This window comes from Anguilla rostrata, chromosome 11 (assembly GCF_018555375.3).
Source record: "Anguilla rostrata isolate EN2019 chromosome 11, ASM1855537v3, whole genome shotgun sequence".
Classification (NCBI taxonomy): Eukaryota; Metazoa; Chordata; class Actinopteri; order Anguilliformes; family Anguillidae; genus Anguilla; species Anguilla rostrata.
Genome location: NC_057943.1, coordinates 35,279,210 through 35,292,396, shown reverse-complemented (window position 1 = coordinate 35,292,396; position 13,187 = coordinate 35,279,210). Strand labels below are relative to the sequence as shown.

General features: G+C 44.0%; 2 protein-coding genes across 10 annotated transcripts in view; both read left to right on the top strand.

Moving 5' to 3' along the window:
• Nucleotides 1-5,027, top strand: part of esyt1a (extended synaptotagmin-like protein 1a) — a 33,965-nt gene extending 28,938 nt beyond the window's left edge. Inside the window, exons 30-31 of the mRNA XM_064299586.1 lie at nucleotides 2,042-2,091; nucleotides 2,725-5,027. Coding sequence (XP_064155656.1) covers nucleotides 2,042-2,091; nucleotides 2,725-2,752 — 78 coding nt within the window. The 3' untranslated portion in view covers nucleotides 2,753-5,027. The remainder of the gene's footprint in view (nucleotides 1-2,041; nucleotides 2,092-2,724) is intronic.
• A 2,417-nt stretch (nucleotides 5,028-7,444) lies between these two features.
• The window catches only part of fmnl3 (formin-like 3), a 57,490-nt gene continuing 51,747 nt past the window's right edge, over nucleotides 7,445-13,187 (top strand). For 8 of the 9 annotated variants that reach the window (XR_010324182.1, XR_010324181.1, XR_010324180.1 and 5 more), the window contains exon 1: nucleotides 7,446-8,028. Coding sequence is in view for 5 of the 9 variants with exons in the window: in XM_064299582.1 (XP_064155652.1) it covers nucleotides 7,915-8,028 (114 nt within the window). In the remaining 4 variants the exon portion in view is untranslated. Of the gene's footprint in view, nucleotides 8,029-13,187 lie in introns of all 9 variants that reach the window. The other variant, XM_064299585.1, reaches the window with a different exon arrangement.

Genomic DNA, 13,187 nt, shown 5'->3' with positions numbered 1-13,187 from the left:
GTCTGTGTGGTTGTCTTCATAGTGACTGTGTCTGATACAGGGTCTGTGTGGTTGTCTTCATAGTGACTGTCTCTGATACAGGGTCTGTGTGGTTGTCTTCATAGTGACTGTCTCTGATACAGGGTCTGTGTGGTTGTCTTCATAGTGACTGTGTCTGATACAGGGTCTGTGTGGTTGTCTTCGTAGTGACTGTGTCTGAAACAGGGTCTGTGTGGTTGTTTTCGTAGTGACTGTGTCTGATACAGGGTCTGTGTGGTTGTCTTCATAGTGACTGTGCCTGATACAGGGTCTGTGTGGTTGTCTTCATAGTGACTGTGCCTGATACAGGGTCTGTGTGGTTGTCTTCATGGTGACTGTGCCTGAAACAGGGTCTGTGTGGTTGTCTTCGTAGTGACTGTATCTGATACAGGGTCTGTGTGGTTGTCTTCATAGTGACTGTGTCTGATACAGGGTCTGTGTGGTTGTCTTCGTAGTGACTGTGTCTGATACAGGGTCTGCGTGGTTGTCTTCGTAGTGACTGTGTCTGATACAGGGTCTGTGTGGTTGTCTTCGTAGTGACTGTGTCTGATACAGGGTCTGTGTGGTTGTCTTCGTAGTGACTGTGTCTGATACAGGGTCTGTGTGGTTGTCTTCGTAGTGACTGTGCCTGATACAGGGTCTGTGTGGTTGTCTTCGTAGTGACTGTGTCTGAAACAGGGTCTGTGTGGTTGTCTTCATAGTGAATGTCTCTGATACAGGGTCTGTGTGGTTGTCTTCATAGTGACTGTGTCTGAAACAGGGTCTGTGTGGTTGTCTTCGTAGTGACTGTGTCTGATACAGGGTCTGTGTGGTTGTCTTCGTAGTGACTGTGTCTGATACAGGGTCTGTGTGGTTGTCTTCGTAGTGACTGTGTCTGATACAGGGTCTGTGTGGTTGTCTTCATAGTGACTGTGCCTGATACAGGGTCTGTGTGGTTGTCTTCATAGTGACTGTGCCTGAAACAGGGTCTGTGTGGTTGTCTTCGTAGTGACTGTCTCTGATACAGGGTCTGTGTGGTTGTCTTCATAGTGACTGTGTCTGAAACAGGGTCTGTGTGGTTGTCTTCGTAGTGACTGTGTCTGATACAGGGTCTGTGTGGTTGTCTTCATAGTGACTGTGTCTGATACAGGGTCTGTGTGGTTGTCTTCGTAGTGACTGTGTCTGATACAGGGTCTGTGTGGTTGTCTTCATAGTGACTGTGTCTGAAACAGGGTCTGTGTGGTTGTCTTCGTAGTGACTGTGTCTGATACAGGGTCTGTGTGGTTGTCTTCGTAGTGACTGTGTCTGATACAGGGTCTGTGTGGTTGTCTTCGTAGTGACTGTCTCTGATACAGGGTCTGTGTGGTTGTCTTCGTAGTGACTGTGTCTGATACAGGGTCTGTGTGGTTGTCTTCGTAGTGACTGTCTCTGATACAGGGTCTGTGTGGTTGTCTTCGTAGTGACTGTCTCTGATACAGGGTCTGTGTGGTTGTCTTCATAGTGACTGTGTCTGATACAGGGTCTGTGTGGTTGTTTTCGTAGTGACTGTGTCTGATACAGGGTCTGTGTGGTTGTCTTCGTAGTGACTGTCTCTGATACAGGGTCTGTGTGGTTGTCTTCATAGTGACTGTGTCTGATACAGGGTCTGTGTGGTTGTCTTCGTAGTGACTGTGTCTGAAACAGGGTCTGTGTGGTTGTCTTCATAGTGACTGTCTCTGTTACAGGGTCTGTGTGGTTGTCTTCGTAGTGACTGTGTCTGAAACAGGGTCTGTGTGGTTGTCTTCATAGTGACTGTGTCTGATACAGGGTCTGTGTGGTTGTCTTCGTAGTGACTGTGTCTGAAACAGGGTCTGTGTGGTTGTCTTCGTAGTGACTGTCTCTGATACAGGGTCTGTGTGGTTGTCTTCATAGTGACTGTGTCTGATACAGGGTCTGTGTAGTTGTCTTCGTAGTGACTGTGTCTGATACAGCCCTGTTTCCTCTCTTTCCTCACGGTACACACCCTATGATCTGTGAGACTTTGTGTGTGTCGTTTTTTCTCCAGGTACAGGTAGAATTGGCAGAGCTGGACCTCAGCGCTGGGGTTACGCAGTGGTAAGTGGGGCGAAACGTCAGTCGCTAGGGGCAACCGCTAAATGTTTCGTTCATGCGGTCAATCTGTGGGATAATATTTAACATTAATTTCAAACAATTATTTTATTAATTCTTTAAAACTTTTAACAATTATTAGTAGTATATGTTTTCTTAAATGGATTTCTCAGTAAGATGTTCCGTGTTCAAGGGTTTGTGAAGCTGGCTGGTTTCCATTTTCAAGTGCAGCGTGCTAGATCCCATTTCTCACAGCGCGAACACATTGATTTTTTAAATGTTGCGTAAATGCTTTAGATTTCGATGAGGTCCTGGCCACTGTTAATGGCCTGGGCCCATGCAGTCATCTGAAGTGTCCAAAACCGTGATTGCACTGCCTGGGTCAAGACTGAGACACAACTGACTGTTGCTGCTGAAGATTTCCTTGAGATAGAAAGGATTCTAAAAACATTTCAAAGAACAAAGTCAGGATTTAACACTTAGCAGCTCTGAGATATGGAACACCCCACAAAAACGATGTTCTGAAATTCTAACACTGCCCAATATCAATATAGCGCAATGTCATAACATTCATCATTTTTACAGTCATATTTCCAGTGATGACAGAGATTAAGGTTTCTTGTTCTCCCACACATCCAGGTACGATTTAACAGAAGAGGCCAACTGACGGATCTCCGCGTAAAGATCACTTCACACAAGGATGCCTTTATATTACCCATCTCACACCTCTTTTCTCTACTGTGTTTTTCAAATGGCAACTTTTTTGTTTTGCAACACCTAGTTCACCGAAGGAAAATGAATGTTGAATATTCAATATCAAATCAGAATTTGGGTTGTTGATTGGCTGAAAGGTCCACACACCTTGTTCCAAGGCCTTAAGTGACTGGTGATTGAAAATGAACCACAAACACATTAGACACTGTGCCCCCCCCCCCACCCCCACCCCCCAGGACTTGAGTTTGACATCTATGGTTTAACGCATTTTGCAGGATATCAGCTGTGGGTCAGCTGTGCACTGAGTGCATTCTGCCGTAAATATGTTTGGTCTGTGGCATTTTTTATTGTACCGTTTACAATCGCATTCGTCTCGACGCTTCCCAGCGAGCAAAAAAAACACTGAATCCGATTCCCTGACCGCTTTGTTGAAAAACTAAAAATAGAGCATGACATGTTGAGACGCACTGAAGAAAGCAAGTCATCCATCTATTATATGATACCAAATTTCCTCGCTACTCTGTAAAGCGTCTTTGTGACAGTGTAAAAAGCGCTACACAAATAAAACTGAATTAAATTGAAAAAATTACCTAGGTCTGTCAGACTTACTCAGTTACAACTTTAATTCAGTATAAATAGGTGAATCAGATGCCATCGCAAGTGAAGGATTATTTTCAAGAAAGGTTGACTCAGTTGTAGAATGCTATGAAAGTATACAAAAAATATTTCTCAACAGAACTATGAATTGAGTTTCCTATTGTATTGATAATTTTCAAATTTATGTAAAAAGTCAATAAGGACATCAGGTCCACCCCCCCCCCCCCCAAGACTTCGGTTGGCCTGCCACTCTTGCCCATATTAATCAGATGAATGCACTTCTGTTTCTCCTGCATTGTAAGATGATCTGGGGGAGATCACAGGCTAAATGAATGTAATGCAATGCATACACGCAGTGTGATTGACAAAGGTATTTGTCGAGTTAGCACTTTCACTGTGTGTATTCTCTTTGGGACCACCCGTAATTGTCCTTTAAGTCAGTTTATTGCACAAACACAGTGTCTGAAATATATAAACTACTAACAGCCAATGACAGACTTCGCCTCTCATGGGGGCCTGAGTCCAGTATGCACAGAGATGCATTCACAAGAGAGCATCCCTGTGCATTTCACAGAGAAGAAAATCCAGCAGTTGATATTTCAGCATAGTTTGACACTGTGGACTACATCTCCCATCAGCCCCTTTGCGAAACATTCCACAGTAGTTTGCCCATTGACTCCACCCCAGTTTTGGGCAGCTGTAAAGGTGTGCTGGTTTTGAAAGGACAGTGGCTGAGAGATGTGTCAAGAAGAGATGTGACCAAAGTTATTCCATGATGAATTTAAGTATTTTAAAATATTTTTAATATGGAGATTCCTGTGGTTGTTTTTAAAAAATATATAATTTAATGCTTTTACTTCAATTTTTCTTTCCATTTCTGTTGGATCATATATGTGCTGTAAGTTTGTTATTTTTGCCTGAAGTATTGATGTTGTGTGCACAGCTGTGTTAATGGTTTTACCGATAATAGACAATGTTTCTGAGGAACCGAAGGTTGGGGTACGGTTTGCATTGTCTCCCTTGAACGAAGTCGTCCTGTGCATAGTAATAAAATTGAATTAAATATCATTTTTTATAATGTCTAGTATAGCCGTGTTCTGTGAAAACCTGTTGTAGCAAAGAAGCCTTGAGAAAAATAGCAAAAGAGGCCGCGCACGTTATTTCAGTAATTGTGCTTTTATTTGCTGCAAATCATTGTTGCTGCAGATGTATGCTTCTGTAGAAATGTCTCCATACTAAGGCTGCACTTGCACTTGCATTGGACAAGTGCAGAAGCTTAAAATTTGAAAATGTGCTTGAAAATGTCTCACTGCTGAACTTTGTGTGCTTCACAAGATAAAAAATGAAGTAGTCATGCCTAAACTCCAGCATGTGTGTGGATACCTGAGAGCGAGTGTGTGTGTGTGTGTGTGTGTGTTTGAGTGAGAGTGTGTTTGAATGTGTGCGTGCTTGTGTGAGTGCGTGTGTGCATGTGTGAGTGTGCGTGTGTGAGCGTGGGTGTGTGTGTGTGTGTGGGGGGGGTGTTTAAGTGTGTGCATGTGTGTGTTTGCTATTGTATGTCGAGACCCAAGTGGCCACGTGGATTCTATATTGCAGCTGTTTATTAAACATTGATTACAATTCAGAAAAGACCTGCTGTCTGTCTTTTTTATTATGAGGATAATATTTGGGAATGCATATTATTATTATTTGGGAGTATTATTATCTGGAGTATTGTATGTTATAGGAACGCATGTGCAAAAACACTGGAACGCAGGTGAATTATATAGCAAGCGAGAGATAGGAGAATAGGTTGGCAGGTGAATGGGTTTACGGCAGTGACTCCCTGATAGGAACTATTAAAGGCTGTCTTGCTTTGTAACTCAATTTCTAAACAAATAATAACCCAGAAATGTGAATTATGGGGGGTAAAGGTCTGCTGAAGACCTTGTAACTTGCTTACGGAGGAATAATACAAAAAAAATGTTAAAGGAATTATAGTACCTTTGAATCTATGAGTGGGTCATAATTCAAGCATACCTAAATGGTGGTAACAACGCATAAATCGGCTGTAAGATGTGAGCAATAAACTTACTGAATCCTAGCCTGCATAAAAACCTTCACAGGCTGGTTTTGACATTTTATGGTGCCTTATAACAACATTACAAAATCTGTGAACAAACCAAAGCCATAAACATGACAATGTGCAATCAAAATTATAATCAGGAAAGGTGGAATGATAAGATAATTAGTATTACAGTGCCACCACAGCACTACTACAGCGTCATTATAGTGCCGTTACAGGTCTACAGACCACAGCACTAATATAGCATCATTACAGTGCCATTTCAGGTCTACAGACCACAGCACTAATACAGCATCATTACAGTGCCATTTCAGGTCTACAGACCACAGCTCTAATACAGCATCATTACAGTGCCATTACAGGTCTACAGACCACAGCACTAATACAGCATCATTACAGTTCCATTACAGGCCTATAAACCACAGGAACGTGATAGCATCATTACAGGTTTACCTCACCATTGGACCATTACAGCACCATTACAAGGATGGGAAACTGAAGCTTCATGAACCCCGTAATGGGTAGAAGCGCTATATGCTATCGATCTGCTTTCCCATATGAACCTATCAATATACTTTCCTCTTCACAAAGCAACATGGTTCTTTCAGGCCTGCGAGCTTCCCCCATTTCAGGGGTCATGTTTTTCTCTCCATGAGCTAAAGGAAGGATTGCTGCTCTGTTTTCAGGATTTTTGGGTGGAAAAAGAAAACGTGTGGCTGAATTTTGTACCAATTCTGTACCAAGATTTGACATTTCTGGTCATGGCATGGCAGCTGCAGGCTGAGTGCAAATTGTTTTTTCTGTGGTCTGAACCAACAACGGTCTGTACAGCTACTGCAATGATCAGATTAAGCCTGGAGTAATTGCGTTAAACACAAAACTGGCATACTGAAAAGTCCCTCTAAAAAACAAGTTGTGTGTCCCCATGAAGACACAGAGGAATAAAGTGTTTTGTGGTCATTTTTAAAGACGCCACTCTCACATAAATACATCTATACATAATTTTTAAAGTACTGTTTTTTGAAGTACCCCTCCCTGATTGTTTACCGTGTGACTTCTGAATGTGCATACTGGTAAAACGTGTTTTTCCTTCTTGCCATTTTAATGCATTGCAAATAGCAGCCTAACCAAGCCCCATTAGAAACTGAAACAACTGTCTTTCTTTGGTCAGTTAGGAGCTTTATAAGTATACCCAAACAGAGCAATAAGGGATTTAGTTGGCCTTCTTCCCACAACAACTTCCTGCTTTCTGTCTCTCTCTCTCCGGCTGCCTGTGCATTACTAGGATCCCAACGCTTCCTGCCATTTCCTGCTGACTGTGTGTGTGTGTGTGTGTGTGTGTGTGCGTGCATGTGTTGTGTGTGTATGTGTGTGTGTTGTGTGCACACACACATACACACACACACACAGCATGGTTATATTGCGGGGAATTGGGATTATAATGATTCAGATGCTGGTTTGCATCTTGGTTGAGATCCTTCAGTTACCACACTTTTTTGTTCGTTGGCTACATCACATTAACGTGTTGGGTGACAGGAGCTTATTTCATTTAATTGTAATTTATTGATATATTTGATCGTATTGTATGTATTCTTATTTTTTTAAGTTAACGTATTGTTTGTAATATAATGATATTGTATACACTCGCTTGTCTGTGGATGTTGAGATAACCCAAGATGGATGATGTAGGCCTACTTAAGTTTTTTTCACCTTTGGTGCCTTGGTTGGCTCCGCAGAATTTAATCCAATGCTGAATCATGCTATTTACTGTGGTGGTTTTTCTTATGTTCGTGGGCTGTAACTGTTGCAGTGGGATTTACACATTTGACCAGTGAGTGGCGCAAATATATCAACTTTTACCCAGCAATCCACCTCAAGTTGCCAACAGAAACAAAAGGAGGGGTCGGGTCCGTGATTGACAGAGCGTCGCACCAACGAAGAAGGGGCATTGTCGGGTGGAGGGCGGTATGTTTCGCCTGTTGAGTGGCAGCGAAATGGGGAGAGCTTAATCAGGACTCACACAACAGTAATGAATGGAAAAGCGAAGAAGCCAGCAAAGTTCAGAAAGTAGCTGTGCGGTCGGTTAAAATGATTTCATCGGACCGAGGATTTTCAGCGCGAGATGTAGGGGCCCGGAGAAGTTACTCAAGAATAAAAACCTACTAAACGCGTATTCTTACGTTTGAAATACAAGTAGGCTACGCGTAGCGTATGTAGTAACAAAGGTTTACTATATTGATGCAATATGGGACTGATGTGGCTAACGTTAACGATTTCTGACTGATCCAGGAATGCGAAGTCCGGACGGAAAGGAAATACCCATCCGCTGAATCGGAATTGCATTTACTGGTGATTACTTGGGTAAATTACACATTTGTTCGGAGGAAACGTAGGCAGTTGAAACGAAGTAAAGGACTTTCTTTTCAAAGTATACATATTGTTTTTTCTTAACCATGGGGAATATTGAGAGTGTGGACGGACAATCAGAAATGAAGACTCATATAATGCCATTAAAGGTCCCCATGCCAGACCCCATTGAACTGGAAGAGAGATTTGCAATAGTTTTGGTAAGTGTAAAAAGATTGTTATTCTGCGTTTGTCAGCGTTTTGTTGAGCCAGTAGTTTATGGGATGGGGAGTTGTGGCAAAGCTCGATGATGAGTTCATGATTGTATGTTTTGCAAACGAGTAAATTGACGAATGGTATAGTTAAATTTCTCATTTTTTGTCTAATTTGCTTTAAGAAAATCGGAACCACCAATTCTGGTTGAAATTAGCTTACCTTTCTGAAATATTGATGGTGGCTAACGGTTGCAGTTCTGTCACGTTTATCCACGACCATCTTTTGTGTAATCATAACAGAATCACACGTAATTCGAATATTGTTAAAACAGCAGGTTTTACCTGTAAACACGTTTACGCGAAGAACTGTAACATTGTGAAAGAGTGCGGAACTTAATCAAATATAGACTATTGGATGTGCGTGGCTGAATAACGAGCAAATTAGATTATAAAATATCTGTGGTATCTCAGTTGTGCTTGCTAATGTAACCAGTTGCTTACTGGTATTTACAACTTAACCCGTTTTGTTTGTGGTGTATGGTCTTGTTTAATGTCCAGAAACGAACTTTTTCCACTTTTCATTTCTTTCCCCGTAATGAGTTGCTGATATTGTAAATTAGCCGACCCAGCCCACCCCCAAACCATTCGCGTTCCCCTCCTCCCCTGCGGTTCTTTTGTTTCCAAAAGTCAGCCGGAGGCTTTAGCTAATTTTCTGCAGTCTGTGCGTTGCGGACGGGGAAGGGATTGTATTGCAGCTGTCTTATTTTCAAAGCGCTTTAAAAGCGGTTTATCTCGTTCCATGTAACACATGTACACACAGCGCATTTTTGTGATTTTTTACCAGAACGGCATTAATCATTTCGTGGCCAAAAATTCCATTTATGACTGGCTAAAAATAAATAAGAAAAATAACATTTTCTGAATTCCCCTAAAACTCCTACACCCCGGAGAACGCTTTGAGAACTTCCCCCGCTTCGGCGTCGCCATGTACGCCAAATCGTCCTTTGACCGAGCTAGTTGACAGGTCTTTTAGTGGGATGTGCAAAACAATAGCCCTGTCCACACCCACGATTAACATAAAACACCACACTTCACGGGACAAAATGTTTGTTTTGGTCGCCGCTACTGATGCTGGGAAATTCAGGCCGTCCATGTCAAATCGAGCAGTCCAGGGGGGCTCAGGTCCTCGCTGAAAGCAGTTGAAGCGCATATGGGCGAATTGTTTCTCAGGGTTTGGCAGCAATCGATGCGCAAAGACGTAGGCTACAGAGAAGGGGAGCGCTGGAATTGCTCTGAAGTTTTGGGATTGCCAGGTCTCTCAGCAGGGAAGAGTAACGCAGCAGCTTGACTTTCAAAAACTTTATTGATTGGACACCTTCATTTTGATAGTGTCCTCCAGTCCTTCAAAAGTGTAATTCAAAGGGACTTTGTTTAGAGTATTTTTGCTTGCATAAACTCCCTTGCTCTAATTTGGAGCACAAGCGCCCTTGGGAGTGGCCCGTGTGAAAAAGTTCTGGCTCCCACTGATGTGGCGATGAAAGACTCTGAGGAGAACACAACAGATGATTGATCAGACAGACAGCCGAAATGAGCTTAATCAAATTTTGATTTGATGTAGCACTTTTTTTAACAAAGGAGTCATTGCCTATCATTGTCTAACACCCTCCCCACCCCACCAAAAAAAAGTAATCTGAAGGGGAGCTTTAAGGGAGGACTAGCCAAAACGGTGGTAGAAGCCTTGGTGATGGCGGGTCATGTTGTTGATGGTTTTGAAGATGCAGGTTGCTTGGGGGAGGGGGGGTTGGGAGGGAGGGGGGGGGGTGGTTGTCTGCTGATGCACACAGTCTTTCCGCCTCAGAAGAAGGAGAAACCCTCTGCTCCTTTTCCCTGTCACGCTGGCTGAATGGCAGGAAGCAGCCACCCCCCCCCCATCTTACCTCCTTTGTCTTTGTTTAACTCCCAAGACAGAGGGGGGTTCAGGGACACTGTGAAGCAGAGCGTTCTGGCACTGCAGCCGCACGTCCCCGCTTTGCCACAGGGTGACCGTCAGCCTTTTTGTCTTGGTCATTTTCATGTCGTAGCTACGCAGTGTTTTCATAGCTAAGCTGGAATTTGCTCGTTCCTGCGTGAGTTGTACCAAATAAATAAGCAGAGATGAATAAATCAGCGAATGCTGACTATTCAAAGTGCGTGAAGATGTATATTTGCAGTTTTAGCACACTTAGGTTGCACACCTGAAGTTTTCATCAAATGGCCTCGTGCAGGACATCTAATGAACAGATGTTCCCATGTTGCACACAGCACTGCCTGATCATACTCCTGACTACTGGAAGGGATTTAGCTATAGCATTTGCTCCTATGTGACATGTTTGGTAGAAGGTTCTCACCGCGAGTGCTGGTTGGGGCCTACAGTTGCATGTTCAAGTCTTGGCCCTGCCATGGAGTGATGGGACCTGGAGTCCTTTGGCAGAAAACAGGGTTTGTCCTGCAGGGGTAGAGTGGAAGACCACCCTCACCAAATTACCGCCAGCTCTCCTGTCATACTGCGTGGAATGTAGTGTGTACAGCAGTGGTCTCCAACCCTGGTCCTGGAGAGCTACAGCAGGGTCTGCTGGTTTTTGTTTTCACCTTAAAATCAGAACCCAATTGAGACCCAAGACACCAGGTGAGTTGAGTTAGCTGTGTAATCAACTGCTCTAACTGATTCATGAAGTGCAGAGTCAATATGAAAACCAGTAGACCCTGTAGCTCTGCAGGTCCAGGGTTGGAGACCACTGGTGTACAGTCTCAGAAACAATATAGAAACTGCCAATAAAGGTACAAATGCTTGTCACTGGGGTGGTACCATATGGGTTTCATAAAACTGTACTCCTTGCCAGCAATACATAATTCATTTGTGCAATTTTTGCTTGTAAAAGGTACTTATTCGCACTCAGATAGGAGGCTATATTGTACTTTCAGGGTACATTCGGCAAATTTCCATTAAAAAGTACCTCCACTGTGCCTTTATTTCTGAGCGAGTAAAGTTGTCCATCTCAGCACGCTGAGCGAATCGGTCGTCCGCACACTCCAGCTGCCAGGCTTCATGCACGGGTCGGTCTGACACGGACACCAGACACAGTCATCAACGCTGCCAAATCGGGGAGAGAAAGAAGTGCCCCATTTCCTCACGGCCACAGTGGTGATGGGATGCGAACTCGCAACCCTTCTGGTTGTAGGCTCGGTTCCCTCCCCCCGATTCCCCGTCACCCTCGGTGTGGAATCCCAGCACGTGGAGGGTAATCCCGCTCACACCGGCATGGTCCGTGCCTCCTCTGTGTCCTACCACTCCCCCCCCGCCCTCCCACAAGCGGCAGTGGAGACGTGGCCAGCGCTGCAAGTTCTTTGCTGGACTCCGGCCCACTTTTGAAAGGCACCTGTGTTCTGTCTGCGGCCTCCTGGTCACTTGCTCAAAACCACCATGCTTTAAATACAGGAGGACCAATGGCCAGACCCCTCATTACCGTAGGTTTACACAGCATGGCATCAAATGGAAGGAGTCTTGCGATCCATTTTTCTCAGCTCTTTGTCAGTTTTAGTGAAACGTAACCTGTGATATGTAGAAATCATTCTTAGAACTGTTAGAACTCAGATTCAAAGGCAAGACTGGTTTAGGACATCTCTGATTAAACCTACGCAGTCTTACACTGTTAGGCGAGGGATTTCAATCACAGTGCGTTCATAAGATGTGTTTATACAATAACAAGAAATGGAGGGGGTGTAATGATAATTATCCCATGTATTCAGCTGCGCCTCTACTTTTTAAAAACAAGCTGCTATGATGGTCCTAGCTACTACTCTGGTCACCGTTATTGTTACGTTACTGTGGAAGCCAATCATATTCTTGCTTTGGCCAGGAGAGTTTGACATTGCAGACACTCTACTCTGTTGCATTTGCTTAAGTTAGGAAATGTCTATGGTTGGAAAATACCTCATGCAAAGAAATAACTAGAAATGAAGACCTAAATTAAACGAATAAGGGTATTATCGTGAACACTGTAGCAGCATTATTGGCATCATGGTCTTCAAGTAATCGTGCAAGTTTTGGGGTATGACTTTCTCTCCCCTCCCCAGGGTTTTCTGCCGCTTCTTTCATCAGCTAGCAGCGCTGACTTCCTTTACTTTGTGCGGTCCCGTGGGAAAGTGGAAAAGCTGCGGGGGGGGAGCTGCCATTTTGGGTCTGCTCTCAGATATCTCTCTTGTTCAGTGCTGCCCCCTTTTTGTCTGGAGATGAAAGGACATCAAAGAGGCTCCAGGTTCACGGGAAGAGAAAAAGTAGGGCTAGAGAAGGCTAGGCCCGGTGTTTATTTTCCCTGGCTGAGATTAGAGGGCGCGATGTTCTGTTCTTTCAAACGCACAGAAGGCAGTCGCAGAGAGCAGAGAGCTCCCCATCTGCACTCATTGCAATGGCAGCACAACCGCGACACTGTGTTAGACGTCCACAATTCCATTTTATTATGTGTTTTTTTTGGCGTGCCGATACTAGCCGCAGTAATAATGAGAGCATTGTAACGATTTCTGGAGTCTGCATTCCCCGCATGGTTGGCCTGTTGTCCTGTTTAATCACAGTCCAGTCCTACTCACCCTATGAGGCTGCAGTCATATATAAACAAAGTCCCCATTTGAAAGCATAATGTTGCATAATGCAGCACAAATGGGGATTATCTCACCACAAATGATGTGTTTCTCTGCAATGTGTTACTCGACACTGTGAGACTGCGGTGTGTTACTCTACACTGTGTGACTGGAGGTGTGTGTAACTCTACACTGTGAGACTGGGGTGTGTAACTCTACACTGTGAGGCTGGGGTGTGTAACTCTACACTGTGAGGCTGGGGTGTGTTACTCTACACTGTGAGGCTGGGGTGTGTTACTCTACACTGTGAGGCTGGGGTGTGTAACTCTACACTGTTACTCTACACTGAGACTGGAGGTGTGTTACTCTACACTGTGAGACTGGGGTGTGTGTTACTCTACACTGTGAGACTGGAGGTGTATTACTAAACACTGTTACTCTACACTGAGACTGGAGGTGTGTTACTCTACACAGTGTGACTGGAGGTGTGTTACTCTACACTGTGTTACCCTACACTGTGAGACTGGAGGTGTGTTACTCTACACTGTGTT